The following is a 17,637-nucleotide window of genomic DNA, read 5'->3' as shown; positions in this document are numbered from 1 at the left end:
TTCACATTCTCTTGTATTTCTACGATTATTGCTTCTCTAGAGGTTGTTGCGATATTGCAATTAAGATGTATAGGCTGAGATATGGTCCATAGAAACAACTGCACAGTAAATTGGAAGAAATGTTTGCTGTTTGTAGAGATTAATTTCAAACAGGAATTAAGGAGAATGATAGAAATAAGTCTGTTAAAGAATTATTGATAAAGCTCACCGGAGCAGCAGCTATTAAAAGTATTAAATAACTGTCTGAAAAAAAAGAAACCTTCGATGAAAGATGACAAGGACTGAGACTCACCTGCCGCTTCTTGAGGTCGAAGCGTTCCTTGTCTCTGCGGTCTAGTCTCACCATGGCTGTATAGACGTGGTCCGTCCTCCTCTCAATCTGAGCGAAAAATGACATCGCGTCTTGCTGGTCGCGGAGTACACGGTTCCTCAGGGCCGAGTAGCGCATGCGCGCGGCCCGCCCCCTAGCAACGCGCTGACACGTCACGACCTGAGCCAGGAGTTGGTCCATTCGGGTGTCGAGTTTTTCCGTGTGCCAGTATTTGAGGAAGACCTGGTGAGAGTGATGAAAGCGGGAAACCAGAGGCATGACGATCATGGGAAAAGATTAACACAATCGACAACAACAACTGTTATTCTTAACAACAAGCGATAGCAACATTCGAAGTGCGACTGCCGAGAAATTTCTATGCCACTGCCAAAAAAAAAAAAATAAAAAAAAAAATCTGAGAGGTTGACCCAGATTTTAACTTTTTACGAGATAATTGCAAACCTCTCATGAATTTATGAAACATTAAAGAGCAAACGGCTCTAAGAGAATTTAAAAGTTTATTTGATGAAAATCGGTTTTGGAAAGGCTGAGATGTCACAAAGAAAGGGAAACAAAGTGATTTTGTAGTAAATAGTGTGTCCCACCTTTTATGGGGATCACTTTGCTTTTGGATATCTCATCGATTTTAAAACCGATTTTCATCAAATAAAGCTTAATTTCCTCTTAGAATTGAATGCTCTGTAATATTTCATATAAGTAGTTTCTGACTGTCTCACAAAAAGCTAAAACCTGAATCCCGATCTCAACCAAAACTATACCATCCCGTAAACTACAAGATCAAGGTCTCTATATATACGACAGGGGAGTTCAATGGTCTGTAGCTTTGACGGTTGTCTTTGCACCGCTAAAATATGCTACCAATATTCAATCCCGATTAAAAAAAGCGGGTATTGACATGGATGACAAGTAACGAAATCAGGAAGAATACTCAACATTTATGTTAGAGGAAACTGTGCATTTTACTCTATACCTTTCGCAGTTGTTTTTGCATCGTATGCATTGTATGGTCCGTCATTTATTTCCTCTTGGTTTCCAATGGTTTCGTACAATACGTGTATATTGATTCTCGCGGTACCGCGTCGAGTCAAACTAACGACTCGTTCGAATTTTTCAGAGCCCTCTCTGCTCTGCATGGTACGAAACCATTATTGCATGATTACTAGGACATGAGAGCATTTTGGGGCGAGTAAGTCTCACAGTGTTAGTTATATGAAAGGTACTTTAACCTGAAACACACACTAAGACAAGGAAACTCAGGGAAACGTTTGAGGTACCAAAACTTTTTTATTATCTTTAGGCATATATGTCCATTTCTTTCTTCCTTCTTCTTTTTCCTTTTCTATTTTTTTCCCGTAGCGCTTAGAGACATTTCATGTGATAATGCGCTATGTTGTGAATTGTTATTATCATTATATGTGTATTCTACCTCGATTACTAATAGTTTACCTCAAACAATTTGTTGAATAGTAGAATTCTTTTCAATATTTTTTATTCTACAGAATCTGTCTGACGATTACGAAAATATATATGATTTGTTTTTTGTCTAATTTGCGTATACAGTAGTGTAATATATCTTACTTTTCGTGGGTAAGGGCTGTTACTGTAAACAAGCAATCGGTCAAACAAGTATATAATACGCAAGTATATATACAAGTAAACATAAACAAACAAACAACACTTCCAAGAATCGGTGAGGTAGCGACATTGTTTGTTTGTCGGCGTTTGCGCGATTCAACCGATTATTCACGGCGTGCATGGACAAAACCGGAATCGATTGTCAAGAAGTCACCGATCGGTTATCATCGGTGATTAATCTTGGCCGTGAATCACACTCATTATCCTGTGTACTCGATGAGCGCTGATCATATCATATCACGGCGCAACACACACAAATACACAGGCATGATACACACAAATACACAAGCATGATACACAATAGGCAAACACCTATATAGCAACTTCCTGTCGGAGTCTGCGGTTGCTAGGGGATACAGAGAAGCGAATGGACGCGATGGGGGTGGGGCAAAGAAAGCGGAAGAAGAGAAAAATATCGTGTGGTGACTTTGACGTTGCAATTCGCTTACGCCAAATAAGGATTCTGCACCACCTGCCGGAACTACAAACATCTTGGCCCCCAACAACAATCGCAGCTGAAAGAACAGGAGTGAGATGGACCTCGACGTTACGCCTGCAATATTCAAGGATGTGATGGTGTGTTATTTGGGAGCAAAGAAAGACAAACAAACAAACAAACAAACAAACAAACAAACAAACAAACAAACAAACAATCTGTAAAAAAATGTTACCTTTATTTTGTTCTTCTCGTTACCAAAGTACTTTGTAAATGTTTGTCAAGTTCAAGTTCAAGTTCATATTTATTCGTTTATTCGTGTCCGACCCCTGCTTATTAGCCGTTTTTATATAGGTTGACAAACAGCAGAACAATTATAAAAAAAACCTTTTATTTCTTCTTTTGATTTTTAGTATTAAATGAATTTCGAAAAGATCGTCTGTGTGATTAAATGCTTCATATGTCAACAAATTACAGCAAGCAATGATAATTTCATCTGTGGGAGAGGGTAAAAGCCCTTCAGCTGAATTTTATTTGAAGGTAAATTTTCTTAAAACATACAGAACGAAACTGAACAATATTGTTACAAGCGTAATCAATGATATGATTCATGCCGAAAAATTCATTCTATGTAAAGACTTTAAATTTAGTTTTTATTCATCTGTTGTTCAAAACTGAATTTGTATACGGCGAGGAAAATTGGTATGCAACGCAGAGAGTTGCATTTGCCATGGAGCTACAAACGTGTAGCTCCATGCATTTGCTAAGCTGTTGATATCAATTTGGTCATTGTCATTTTGTCGTTAACAGCTCCTTACGAGAGAAAGTGTGGAAGTGGGAATGTGGTATCAATAAACTTGACTCTCTAGCAATAATAAAGATATTATGCCACAACCAGGCCACATAATACTTACAGTGTCCAAGGTACACTTCTGAATTGGACAGTATTACGTTTCACTTCTCTGGTGTTTTATTTGGATAGTTTTGTGAATTTTGTTTTTCCTTTACATGAGACAGTTATGTAAATTTATCATCAGAGTTGTCATGGTGTGGAAGGATGTCGTGTGTACCAAAAACAAACAAACAAACAACAACAATAACAACAGCAACAACAACAACATCAGGTACAATTACGGCGACAACGAACAACAACAACTCCTTTTCGCTTCATTATCGTACGTGGTATCACGTCAACATTCCGCAGGAAACTGCTATTGCTCAGTGCGGTTGCATCATGGGAAGGGGAAACCATAGCTTAAGGTAGATTCCTGCGTCAATTCTCACATGACCGTGATCATACCGATCATAACAATATCGTCACCGATATAATCGCATGGATTATGGCTTAGACACGATTACCAGACTCGCGTCTCTTTATGCTGCGATGTAGAAGCACGATACACTCATCACAGCCGTTTGAATTGGGTTTAGCTTTCCTTCACAATAATCATTGAATGGAAAATTGATTATCAGTACACTATCTGTATAGGTTCTAACGCCAATATAACATGAATGAATGGATTGTTCGTGAAGCAAACATCTGGATAGTAGACTAGGTTTGCAGATTCCACTTCCAGGCGACTGATTTTCCGTGGTTTCACGGTGTCGGTGGTCGCTGCTTACGGAGGAAATAATTGCTCGTTAACAACTGACGGAAATATTCCTTATGCTATGTTAAGACCCCTTAAACAGTCTTTCCTCATTTTCCCGTAGCTATGCGGAATTGGCGAAGTTCACGGGCGAGTCATGTGATAAAATTGGAATACTCAGTGTCGTAACACTACAAGACTGAATCCTCCGTACAGTGCCTTGTGCGCAACTGTTGTGGTTTGTCGTTCTTTAAAAATCTTGCTCTGTAATCGTGGTAATATTCTCAAACGCACACCCAAAAAGGACAAAAGTTGATCAATGTAGAACCTAACCCCAAGAACGAGCAAAATGAAGAGCATGATAATGCAATTAGTCTGATACATCCTTACTAAATATAAAGAAAGATAAAACTTTGCTTCCTTAGCTTGAGCTGTGGTTAGGTCTTTGAAGCCAATGTTGTTGTTGTTGTTTTTTTCGATCGAATACCATCAACATCAATGATGATTACTGTTATTCTAATCAAATCCAATAGCAGTATTGAACTTGCCCGTACGCGAACTGTATCATATTGTACGATGACAAAAGTTTATGTGATACTGTATAGGTCTATGAGCAGTACTATCAAGTTATTGCCGAATATAGCTCGGGCTGATGACAAACCTGTTTCTCATTACAGATTTATGATTTTCATATACCACGTATGTGTGTCATGGTATGTTAGGCATTTTTCGTCGAAATCGAAACGCATCAGGATTTGTGTTTTCTTGAACAAGTTCTGAAGGGGAAACCATAGATTCCTGCGTCAAATCTCACATGACTGTGATCATACCGATCACAATAATATCGTCACCGATATAATCGCATGGGTTATAGCTTAGACATGATTATCAGACTCGCATCTCTTTATGCTGCGATGTAGAAGTACGATATACTCATCGCAGCCGTTTGAGTTGGGTTTAGCTCTCCTTCAATAATCATTAAGTGGAAAATTGATTATCAGGACACTATCTGCATAAAGGTTCTAATACCAATATAAATGAATGAATGGATTTTTCGTGAAGCAAACATCTGGATAGTAGACTAGGTTTAAAGATTCCACTTCCAGGCGACTGATTTCCCGTGGTTTTACGGTATCGGTGGTCGCTGCTTACGGAGGGAATAATTGCTTGTTAACAACTGACGGAAATATTCCTTATGCTACGTTAAGACCCCTTAAAGAGTCCTTCCTTATTTTCCCGTAGCTACGGAATTGGCGAAGTTCACAGGAGAGTCATGGGATAAAATTGGAATATTTTCGTAACACTACAAGAATGGATCCTCTGTATATTACTTTTTGCGCAACTGTTGTGGTTTGTCGTTCTCAAAAAATCTTGCTCTGTAATCGTGGTAATATTCTCAGACACACACACACACACACACACACACACACACACACATACACACACAAAAGATCTACCGTTGATCAATGAATAAACGGTGAAACCTGGCCCTAAGAACACGTAAATGAACAGCTATAATGCAGTTTTTATAGTCTGTTATGTCTTTATGAAATACAAGGAGAAGGCCGTGCTTCCTTCGCTTGAGCCGTGGCTTGGTCTTCGAAGAGGTGTTTTTTTTTTCCGATCGAATACCATCAGCATCTGATCAAAACCAACAAAAGCATTAAAACTTGCCTGTACACTGTGTCATATACATTAGTACAAGTACATGCAGTGACGGGTTGGTGTGAAAGGTATATGAACAGTAAAGTCAAGTTATTGCCGAATATAGCTCGGGCAGATGACAAACCTGTTTCTCATTATAGATTTATGAATTTCATATACCACGTATGTGTGTCATGTTATGTTAGGCATTTTTTCGTCGAAATCGAAACGCATCAGGATTTGTGTCGTCTTGAACAAGTCAAATTGATATTAATTTCGGGAAATATCAGCCTGACAAGAGGGAGATATGATTAGATGGCCGCCGATACACCCCAAATGTTTACCATAAAGCATTGATTTCCCAGTAGGGGGAGGGGACACTTTGTTCTCCCGCAGCTAAATGCACAAAAATTAGTCCGGTTCCATACGCACCCCAACGGAAACGTGAACCGGCACTCTCGACCTCGTGTGAACACCCTGGACGCGAGGTTGACAAATCGATCGTGACAGTGTGTACAGAAAAGGGGCATTCCCCGAAAGCCAGGCCTATATCTATTATTTCGTTTATTTATTTATTTTTTTGGTGTTTATCGTTGTTTTGTTTGTTTGTTTGTTTATTTGTTTGTATGTTTCTGGAAGTTTCATGTTTGGTTCTACCCCTTTAGAATGCTTGGCCCTTTGTTGTTAGGTTATCTGGGGGGTGTTTCATAAAGCTGTTCGTAAAGTTACGAACGACTTACGAGCGACTGGTGATCAGTTCTTGTGCTGAATTATGAAAATTCTGATAGGTATAGCACATCAGAACTGATTACCAGTCGTTCGTAAGTTGTTCGTAACTTTACGAACAGCTTTATGAAACAGGGCCCAGATATAACCTATTTGTACATTAATTATGTCTGAATTTAAAACTAACCCATAACATCAAAAGTGCTTTCCTTTTTAGTTCACTTTAGCCTGTCCTTTTATAAAGAAAGAGATGGCAAAGGAAAAAAACAAAGATCCCCAAAAATCGTTCATGGCACGATCGACATGGAGTTCTTTCCAGAAGGCATTTTCGTTAATACTGGTTAACAGATTTTGTGCTACTGGGTGATAAAAAGTGTAATGTCGAAAAGATCTACAGCTTTTATTTCTGATTTTCTTTTTCTTGAACTTTAATCCATAAGGAGATGCCATAAAGCAAAATATTGAATCCGCGAGGATTTTGTTAAAGAAGGATTCGAATTAAATTTCTTCTTTTCTAATAAACTATGTAGTGACGTATACTGAATATGTTATCTTTAAATGCGCCTGTATTATCTAACTTTTATTAGTAGATGAATGTATGTACTACATAGCACAAGAGCTATAAACCTGTGATTATCTCCTCGGATATGAAAGAATGACATCGAATTTGGATTTGCAAATTAATGCATTGACTGTTAGTTAGTTTGTTTCTTTGTTTTGTCACTACGCGATGCCTTGCAAAAGTCAGCTCAAAATTGCACACAGGTTAATGCCAACGCAAACTGTTAAGTTAAGATGCGCATGAAAAAACGATATTACAAGAGTGACCATGATGTATACATCACCGAATAAACTACAACAACACAAAACAAAAACACCCCCCCCCCCCAAAAAAAAAAAGAAAAAGAAAAAAAAAAGGCTCTTGACATTTTTCATGTTGGGTGCATAAATACCGATTTTCTAGATTACATAATCACAATTGCCATATATGTTAGTTTTGGTGCTCTGGTTATAATTATTATATCAGATATCATTAAAATGGCTCAAGGGATGCGTTTATGGACGCATGCGTCATCAATTTCTAACTTTATAGCTTGTTGTTACCGGATGGCCCCTGCACTAGCTGCCCGCTGAGCCGGCTCACTCCCGCGCAGCATAGACTGCGTTCCCTTGTAATTGTGATCACGCGGTGGTCTTTTATTTCGGGAAACATAAAAATCTGACTTCCTGACTAAAACATCCGTCTATGTTTTCAAAGCTTTTTTTCCCCCTTTTTTTTTCGGCGATCCCTATGTTATCAGCTGAATTCATCTAAAGCGCATGATTTTGTGTGCTTTTCTTTTCTTTCTTTGTTTCCACTGACGTGCGGTATAACTCATGCAAACTGCACCTGTTCCCTGTGTGCCAGATGGGACAGTCTGTTACATCTCAACTGTCTGGGATCAAAAGAAGGTAGGCAACGCGTACCCCGCAAATACTAATCTTTTTAGGAATCCTCCATTTTTCCATAATGCCATTTTAAGATAATATTTATCAGAAAAGTAAGATGATAGTTACGGTGATGATTATGATGATGACAGTGATGATCATAATGATAATTATAAAAGCAATAATAATGATAATAATTATAAAATAATGATAAATTTACTATTGTACGTCGATAAAGATATTGATGATTGTTGTCATTATCATTTAATTGTTATAGTATCCTAGATCATCATAACCGTTATAATCGTATCAGCAGCAAAGGCCTTGTGCAGACAATTCACCATTTTTAACCCGTTGAGGACGAGTCCCGAGTATACTCGGGCAGGTGTCTATGGGAAATGCGTGTTGTAGCAAAATGAAACCGTCCTCAACGGGTTAAGGGCAAATTCTTCATTTTTTTTTTTCAACAGGATGTCGTGATAATATCATACTTTATGAAGCATTCGTAAAAGTACAAATTTCAACCACGTTTTAGTTTCCATAACACTTCTTTCATTTACTTGGCAAAATACATACTTGCTCTCCATAATCAGGTGTAACATCTGTGACTCTAATCCCCTGGGTTTGTCCTTTTCTCGCCAGCTGTTAGAGGATACTAACTTACACCCTCTATTCTGTCCCCCAAAATTCCATGTACCTATAGTTGTTATCCTATACCTATCTGCACATGCAGTCCAATGTGCTGTATAGTTTGATGAGGCTGCACTACTGAACTGTTAAAAAGGGTGAAAGTATTTTTAGGGACCCCTTTCCAGAGCATTCGATCTTGATAAGAGTGACGAACGGTGACTCCTTGTCAAACCTTAATGTTCCGTGTTGGTGCACTATCACAACCAAGACACTTGGCAGACATCCAATGTTCTTTCTTTCCCTCTCTTTTCCTAATTTCCCCCTCTTCCTTTCTGCATTTTCTACCAATGATTAAAATAGTTTCACTCGTGATTTTAGCTTTAAGAAAGAATGCAATAAATCGTAGACGACAGTCGGACATGCAAGGATTCTTTTGTATAGGTTGATAGTAGTACACTGCAAAAAGTCCGGTGTTAAATAGTGAACGCCGAGCTGGTGTTAAATTTTCGGTGCTCATTTATGGTGTTAAATTAACACCTCCGGGTGTCATTTCCAAATATAAAACTGTTTTTTGAAGAGTTTCTTAGTAACTGCACTTCTTGTTGATTTTTAATCTAAACAAGACGATCAAGAATTTTACATTAAAATACTAGATTTTTGAAAAAATGTGAAAATAATTTACACCACAGTAACACCAGCTGGTGTGGTCTCTTATTGAAGCTTGACGGGTGTTAAACCATTGATATTAACACCAACAAATATCAAATCAACACCATGTGGTGTCATTTTTGAATTAACACCAGTACAGTGTCAAAATAACACCAGGTACAGTGTCAAATTAACACCACGAAGTGTCAGGTGAACACTTTTCAGCACCATCACAGTGCATTTTCTACACCTGTGGGTGTGGTCCTCTATTGAAGTTTGATCGGTGTTAGATTTAACACCCATGATATTAAATCTAACACCGATGTTTTTACAGTGTAGAGTTGTGCCGACTGGAAAATATTCCCAAGTCTTCAAGAGTCGCTCACAATTTGACACTCGCAACAAGCTCGCCAGTGCTCGTGACTGCAACTCGGCTAAATATTATGTGGGAGCTTAGAAATGCACTGTTTCCCCTTGGGAGCAGTGATTTTCAAAAATGCTTGAGTTATCACATTTGATGCATATGTGTAATAGGTCAGTTGTATCACAAAACATTCTACCATATAATAATTTCACAATAAAGCCTGAAATACAAGGATATATCACTATTTTTCTAAATAAACAGAAACAGAAGACAGTTTATTCTTGAAACAATGTTATTATAACTATTGTACATTTTGAACATTTAACATTACGTATAAATCATTAATAATACGGATTGACATTTCTACATTGGTTGCTTCTATCCCTGACTCACATTTTAGGACTAAATAAGCACTAAAGCTGTCTTTTTTTCATCTCCAAAATGGTTAATTATGCCTTTGAATAAGTTGTTCCAGGTTCCAATGTTTGTCGACAACGATATTCAACCAGTTAAACATGTTAAAAGCAACGTGCGGAAGAAATTCAATTCTTTTACCACAGGTGAAGCTGAATGACTGTTATCCCCCATTAGTACCGGAACCGCCGGAAACCGCCCGTCCTTTTTTTTAATGGTATTATGTGGGTTTTTTTTTTCATATAGAATATAATTGTAATTTGAAAGAGGTCAAAGGTCAACAAAAGTGTGGCAGAACTATTTCTGTGACACATAATTTTCTTGGAAAAGTAATTATAATGGATCTCACATAGGCTTTCAAATGAATATATCTTATAATAGACAAAAATAAACATGCAGTGAGCTACCTTACATCATTTAGAAAATTGTCGAAATGAGAGCAATATTGCCGTACCTTCAAGGGAACCATAGGCCATCATGTACAGGATCTTTAGTTCTAAGGGGTTATATAATACTCAAGCTCATAGTTTACTTTGTGAGACTGTATTACACTGCATTCTACAATTCCCTTTTAATGAAAAAAAAAATCGAGACATATTTCACTTCTGTCTACTTCCTTCATCCTCTCCTCACTCCATGTCTTTAGTCGATTTCCTTCAAACTTTTCGACTCGTCAGTCCCGAAGATGCTGACACCCGGCCAAGCATCAAAGTCTGAGAGGTAAAAAGCTTGCAGCAGCTGCAGCTGCAGCACTGGCTGGAATAATCTCGTTCCCTTTCACACCCAGAGAGCAATACAATCAATGACGTCATAAATAGTCAGAGGCCCCAACTGCCCCCCTCCCACCCCCGCAAAAGCTTACACACAGTCATACCTGTGCCACAGGAAAATATGAACGAAGTCAAAATACTATTATTATTGTTATTATTGTTGTTGTTATTATTATTATTATTATTATTATTATTATTATTATTATAATTATTATTGTTATTACTATTATTATCATCATTATTACTATTATTATTATTATCATTATTATTATTATTGTTACTATTATTTTCACTTTAGGGATAAATGGACAACGAGAAACTGCTGATGTGTGCTTTTGAATGGCAGTGATACAAAATGTTCGAAACAGCGCACCTCTAACACAATACAGGTTCGTCGAGTTAACTGTTCACACACGTATCATGATCGTCAAGGCTAATAGGTTACACGTGATGGAAACATAAAATGTAGCTAGATATTTCATAGTCAAGCCAATTTAGCATAACTAAATTTCATAACGATAGAATTATCCTATCTATCACAAATGTGATGTCATTTCTTGGCCTAATGGCGAGTATTGGTCGGATAAATCAATTTCTGAGTTAGGGTTATTGGAAAATAGAAGTATGAATTGGATGACACGTCTTTTTATAGGTTGGAATCATTCCATTGATCATAATTATTTTCGCTATTTTGGGGGATGAGGATGATACAATATCCTTGGTACACCATTGCTGTGAAGGGAACATTGTTTCGGACAGAGGCGAAATACTAATATAATTCGAATAAAAATAAATTTGAGAAACATGACCTAAATGACGTCATGGCCACGGAATCAGACAACTCTGCATAAAAAGTGATCACTGCAGTTGTAGATAGATCATCAACATTCAGCAGTGGCGGATCCAGTAGGGGGCGCACCCCTCCCCCTTTATATGTTATTAAAACAACAGAAATAAAAAGAAAAAAATGGGGCGGGGTGCGTGCGCCCCCCCCCCCTTTACCCCTTTAATTTGTCAAAGGCGCCCCTCTTTACGGGATTCCTGGATCCGCCCCTGTTCAGAATTGTGATGACATCTCTCCGATTTAGGCTGAAATTAGGCTGAAAGTATTGTATTTATCAAGATATCATTGTCAGTTGCTATGATCATTGCATATTGTAGGCCCTAATGCTCATTGCCATTTCTTTCCCAAATCATTCCAGTCATCACCAGGTTTTAATATCTACATAAAAATAAAATCATATTTGTCATATGAATAGCTGCAATTCAGTTTGAGAATGTACTTGAAAGTACTTGATTATCATGGCGCCCGACTTTCTACCCACAATGCAACAGTCACTACCTTCACAGTCATGCTCACTGAACAGGCTAGTTACCTGGTTGGTTTGAAGTGAGGGCAAAACACGCACACACATAAATACACACACGTTATCACGGACCAGTACGACTTACCTTTGTCTTTCCGATGTGGTAGTCTGTTAGTCCAGCCTTTTCCAACACTTGCTTGCAGAGTTTAGGGTTGCCTGGTACCTCTGATGTCAGGGGGAATGCGATGAATTTGTATCTTTGTTGAATAAAGAAGAAGAACAAAAAATACAAGGTTATTTAAGACAATTTAATCAATAACCAGTCGACAGCTATCACTCTGACTCTAAATCAAGTTATCCATAATTTCGTGTATACTTTTATCTCTTTTTGTTTTGTTCTGTTTGTGCGTGTATTTTTATTTACTTATGTATATCTATATTGCAGCTCATATTCTTGCATCGAAGCTCTGAATACACCAGTGAGCTTTGTCTTTGGTTAGGTCTTATCTGTTTAATGGCTCTCAAGTTTAGATGAAGTATGTATAAATCTACCATTACATCGAATCAAAACTACCAGGCAAGTTGCTACCATCGAGTCTTTATGTGAAAACCTTACTGTTTGGTTACAGTTTTTACTACAGCAGCCATGTACCGCTCCTAATCATGTTATCAAAACATACAGTCTGAGAGCTCTACGTTCACATCCTATTGAAGTATTTGCAATCCAGGTAGTTTGGTCGTTTTTGCTTTCATACAATTACTACATGACATAATGGAAAACTCTCTCGGTGCTTAATGAAACACAAGCCAGGCCTGGATACAAATATTTGAAACAACTGCGGCTCGAACTTAAAATACATCGCATCTTACACTCCGTAAATATACGATTGTGAGTTTGAATAGTGAGGTCGCAAAGACACCCGTCCGAGATACAAACTCACCGATAGAGGAAATCCGGAAACTGCAACCGAGTCGGATATCCGCTCCGTCTGATCCGAATGGTCTCCAGCACCCCGGTGTATCTGAGTTGGCGGAGAACGAGCTCGTGGTCGAAGAGGTTGTGGCGGCTGATGGCGTTGGGTTTGATGCAGCGGATGAACTGGGCATCGGCCGAAAGGAGTTTCTCCATCAAATTCGTCAGGGAACTCTGAAGGCCAGGACGAAATAAAAAAGAAAATGTTTATCGTCCCATGAAGGCGTAAATAGTCAAATCTGACTGAAAAACGCCAAAAAAACCCAACAACAACAACAACAACAACAACAATGTCCCATGAAAAGAAGGCCCAAACGGGATCTAAGAGACGAAACATGAAAAACGTTGCAATTTCATAATTTCATAATTTCATGAGATTAGGCATCATGCGGTGAACTTGGTCACATTTCGCATTTATGAGCCTTTGGATTTCTTCTGCAGAAAAACAAACAAAACAAAATATCACAAGGCAAAACGAAGCAAACAAAACAAAACATACACCGAAAATAAGCTTCATAATTTACCTACCTGCCCTGAAAAGTGCTCCTGCTGTTAGGATATTCCAAAGGAAAGAATTTGCTCAAAGAATTAAGCTAGCAAATTGTTGGCGTCTTTATAAGTGAAATGTTTGCTCATGAAACTTGAAACAAACTACCTGTTCACATGACCAGAAACTAACATCGCGCATGCGTATTTACACTGTTTACCATTTGTCTTCCAAGAGTCTGACGTTTCATCCTATTGAACCGCCGAAGTGCGATGTAGGACAATTTAAAGGAAGTGTGCCACCACAACAACCAAGGCCAGATAAGTGCGGGAAGCGAACTGATCCCTAGGAAAGATTAATTGAAGTGTTTATTATCCTATTTTCTCGTTATAATGTGGTGGAATATTTGCTACCAAATTTTGGCACTCCCACCGTTTTACAAAGGATGTAAGAGAAATGCCGATACCAACGCGCTGATTCGCGATATGCAGTCACACTAAGACGCACTAAAATTCGTCCTTGTTAAGTGCTCCTTTTATAATTGTCATCTTTTGACCAACCTTATCCTGCAAACACTTTCAGCAACAAAGTTGTTTAAATTCTGAATATCATTGGTCATATCAAAAACATGAAATCTGTACTGCTGTTGCCTCACACCCCCATAAAATGTTTGTGTTATTAATAGCTCTAAAATCTTTCTGCGATGTACGACTAACACTATGGGTGGAAAAAAAAGAGAGAGAACTTTCACGAGGAATGTAGTAACGCTTTGTAATCTGACAAGCAAGGGGCGGCACAAGGCCTTAATGAGAACTTCAATGTCAAAACCAACTGGGAAGAGACCCGGAAGTAATCTTAGGTGGGTGATGGCGGCCTTGGTAATGTGATTTCCTCGTGCGGTTCCCTTGCAGAAATGTCATCGACCTCGTAATGCGGTTGGATAGACAGACGGATGCCAGGTGTGAAAAAAGGCCTCGCATTTTATTGGCATGGCATATCTTCAGCCATTATAATCACATCATTTCTTACGCTCCCCCGATGGATCGGTTGTAAACCGCATTTCAGGGAAGACATCGAGATTGATGGTTGATTAGGGTAAATAAAATAATGATAATGATGATAGAAGTAAAAATAAAAAACAAACTGGCGCCCCTTTCATCGAGGGATTTCCTGCTTTTGTACACACCTATAAATGTAGTTACTCTCTCGCTTAACTCTTTATGTGCCATGGTGTTAATCCCCTGTGTACCACATTAACTATCATGAGACAGCAACATAGTCGTGCTTTTGGAAAGCATTTTGTTTTTCAAATCAATGTATCTTTTATATTTTTTCTGTAACGATTGACATGCAGTGGCGTATCTAGGGAAAACGGCGCCCGGGGCAAGCGCGAAAATTGCGATCCTAATTTCTAAAAAAGTGTTCAACCCAACCCCATCCCTGTAGGGACTTTAAACCAAGTGCACATGATATGCTTTTTCAAGCACTTAAAAGGGGTCTTTTGAGAGTGATTTAAATGTAATGAATTTTGATAAATTTTGGCGAGCGAGCGCAGCGAGCGAGCCGAAAATTTTTGTATTTCAGCTTACAAAACATGGAATTCTTATCATTTTTTGCTTATCAAATCTTACAATTCTAATCATGATATAGTGACGGCCTGATAGATAACGATTTATACGTACAAACTGAGGACTTTAAAAAATACTCTAAATTAGTACGCGCGAGTGAGCCGAATTTGTATATTTCCACGTCATCATCACGTTTTGTTCTTATCACTTTTTTATATATAAATTTTGGCGAGCGAGCGCAGCGAGCGAGCCGAAAATTTTTGTATTTCATCTTACAAAACATGGAACTCTTGTCATTTTTTGCTTATCAAATCTTACAATTCTAATCAAGATATAGTGACGACCTTATAGATAACGATTTATACCAACAAACTGAGGATTTGAAAAAATACTCTGTTTTATAGTACGAGCGAGTGAGCCGAAATTTGTATATTTCCGCGTCATGATTACGTTTTGTTCTTATCTTTTTTGAGCCCCCTGTATGTTCGAAACCATTGGCGTCCTCTTGATCCAATCGTTTCAGAACGAATGAAATTGCAGCCGCTGCTCGGAGTAACATTTTCCTGCTAAATATGAAATGATATGTGTGAACACAATAGACATTGTCATTGTGTCCGCGTCCTCGTCCCTTTTTTCTTTCTTTTTTTTTTGATAAATTTTGGCGAGCGAGCGCAGCGAGCGAGCCGAAAATTTTTGTATTTCATCTTACAAAACATGGAACTCTTGTCATTTTTTGCTTATTAAATCTTACAATTCTAATCAAGATATGGTGACGGCCGTATAGATAACGATTTATACCAACAAACTGAGGACTTGAAAAAATACTCTAAATCGTACGAGCGAGTGAGCCGAAATTTGTATATTTCCGCGTCATCATTACGTATTGTTCTTATCTTGTTTGATTTGTTGTTGTTTTTTGCGCCCCTCCCGTTGGCGCCTTCTTTTGATCCAATTGGCGATCGCTTCAGAACTAAAGATATTGCATTCGCTGCTCCGTGAAACATTTTGGCTGCTAAATATAAAATGACATGTGTGATCACAATAGACATTGTCATTTTGTCCGCGTCATCATCACGTTTTGTTCTTACCTTCTTTTTTATATAAATGTTGGCTATCGAGCCGAAAATTTTGTATTTCAGCTTACAGAACAGGGAATTCTTGTGTGAACACAATAAACATGGTCATTTTGTCCGCGTCATCATGTTTTGTTTTTATCTTGTTTGATTTGGTTTTCTGCCCCCCCCCCCTTCCGGGCGAGTTTTCTTCTTCTTCTTCTTCTTCTTTTCTTTTTTCTTTTTTCTCTTCTTTTTCTTCGTTTTTTCTTTTTTTTTCTTCTTCTTCTTTCTTTTTTTTTCGTTTTTTTGCGCCCCCTAGGAGTGGCGCCCGGGGCACGTGCCCTCCTTGCCCCCCCCTAGATACGCCACTGTTGACATGTAATGAGCAAAAATTGTAGAGAAAATACCAGACTTTGCTTTGATGTAAATTGTTTGACAAATCTGTGATTGTTTTTCAAATCTGTGATTGTTTTTCTTTTAAATGACCAGAAGCTACATTACTGTTAGTAGAGGCATGACATTTGCACACAAAACATTAACATAATCTTATGATTTATTCTCAAACCCAGTAGGGAATACTACTTGATAGTCAATCACCACATAAATTGCAAGCTACGTTTGGCAGGAATGGAATAGCCTGAAATGCTTTCATTGTACCTTAATAGTATTTGGCGATTTATCGATCGGTTTGGGCTGGTTTGTGTGTTTGAGCAGAATATGCAAACTTGGCACTCCGTCGACTGGGTCGGGCATGCGAATGTGGCATATAAAGAGTTAAGACTCAAAACTAAAAGATAAAGTCTTATTTTTTATCCAGGTGACTTTGATATAATTTACGAATTTGGACTGAAAGGTGAATCAGTTTAACTTAAAGGCAAAACCTAGCAATGTTTCCAATTCAAAAATTCTTAGTTGCAAGGTTATATAAAACAGTATTCGATGCTGTGTACCTATAAGTATAATGTACTTATATTATCTGAAGCTATTTCAAATAGAAATCAGGATTTGATATTATCGCTGAATGGTATTAAGAAATAGAAAATGCAATTTTTTTTTCAAATGATAGAATTTATTGATTTCTCGAAGCAACATAATTTTACAGAGGATAAATGAATTACAAAGTTATTACTTCAACACAAAAACATTTCTTTGATACAAACAATTTAAAAACATATCTGTGTTTTTTATGCTTTTTTTTCAAATATTTAAATAACTTCTTACTAAAAAACATACTATAAAGGGTCGTACATGCGAGAATGCGAAAATAGGATAAAATAACTTTTGGCAGTCCGAAAGCCCGCCCAGGCCCGCCCGACATGGCGACGACGAGTGCACATTGAATAACTTCCACAGGACCATTGCAATTGACTACACACAGCCCCGCCGCCGTACACAAGTGTAACACTTGAGCACAGCGACAGGGCCGCGCACAGCCACATTGCAATGTGTATATACAGCTAATAAAAGGAAATTCGTAAATACTAATAGGCCCCATGGACAGAAAATCTAGAAATTAGCAAACCACATTCACCCGCCGTCCCCACGCTCAGGCAGGCCCCCAGCGGACTTCCAGCAAGCCATTGGAACGCCAAGGATGCACCCTGCCCGAAAGTATGTACAGTGTATACATTA

The 17,637-nt window shown here is 38.2% G+C and overlaps 1 protein-coding gene across 1 annotated transcript in view; it reads right to left on the bottom strand.

Moving 5' to 3' along the window:
• The window catches only part of LOC139745557 (myosin-IIIb-like), a 55,996-nt gene that overhangs the window by 20,676 nt on the left and 17,683 nt on the right, over nucleotides 1-17,637 (bottom strand). Inside the window, exons 15-17 of the mRNA XM_071655950.1 lie at nucleotides 12,864-13,069; nucleotides 12,068-12,179; nucleotides 293-553 (exon numbers count right to left, since the gene is read on the bottom strand). Coding sequence (XP_071512051.1) covers nucleotides 293-553; nucleotides 12,068-12,179; nucleotides 12,864-13,069 — 579 coding nt within the window. The remainder of the gene's footprint in view (nucleotides 1-292; nucleotides 554-12,067; nucleotides 12,180-12,863; nucleotides 13,070-17,637) is intronic.

The sequence above is a fragment of the Diadema antillarum genome, unplaced genomic scaffold (genome assembly GCF_040938485.1).
Source record: "Diadema antillarum isolate AM-2024a unplaced genomic scaffold, OU_Dant_1.0 seq00001275_RagTag, whole genome shotgun sequence".
Lineage (NCBI taxonomy): Eukaryota > Metazoa > Echinodermata > Echinoidea > Diadematoida > Diadematidae > Diadema > Diadema antillarum.
The sequence above is the reverse complement of the archived record's forward strand: the minus strand, read 5'-3'. Positions and strand labels throughout refer to the sequence as shown.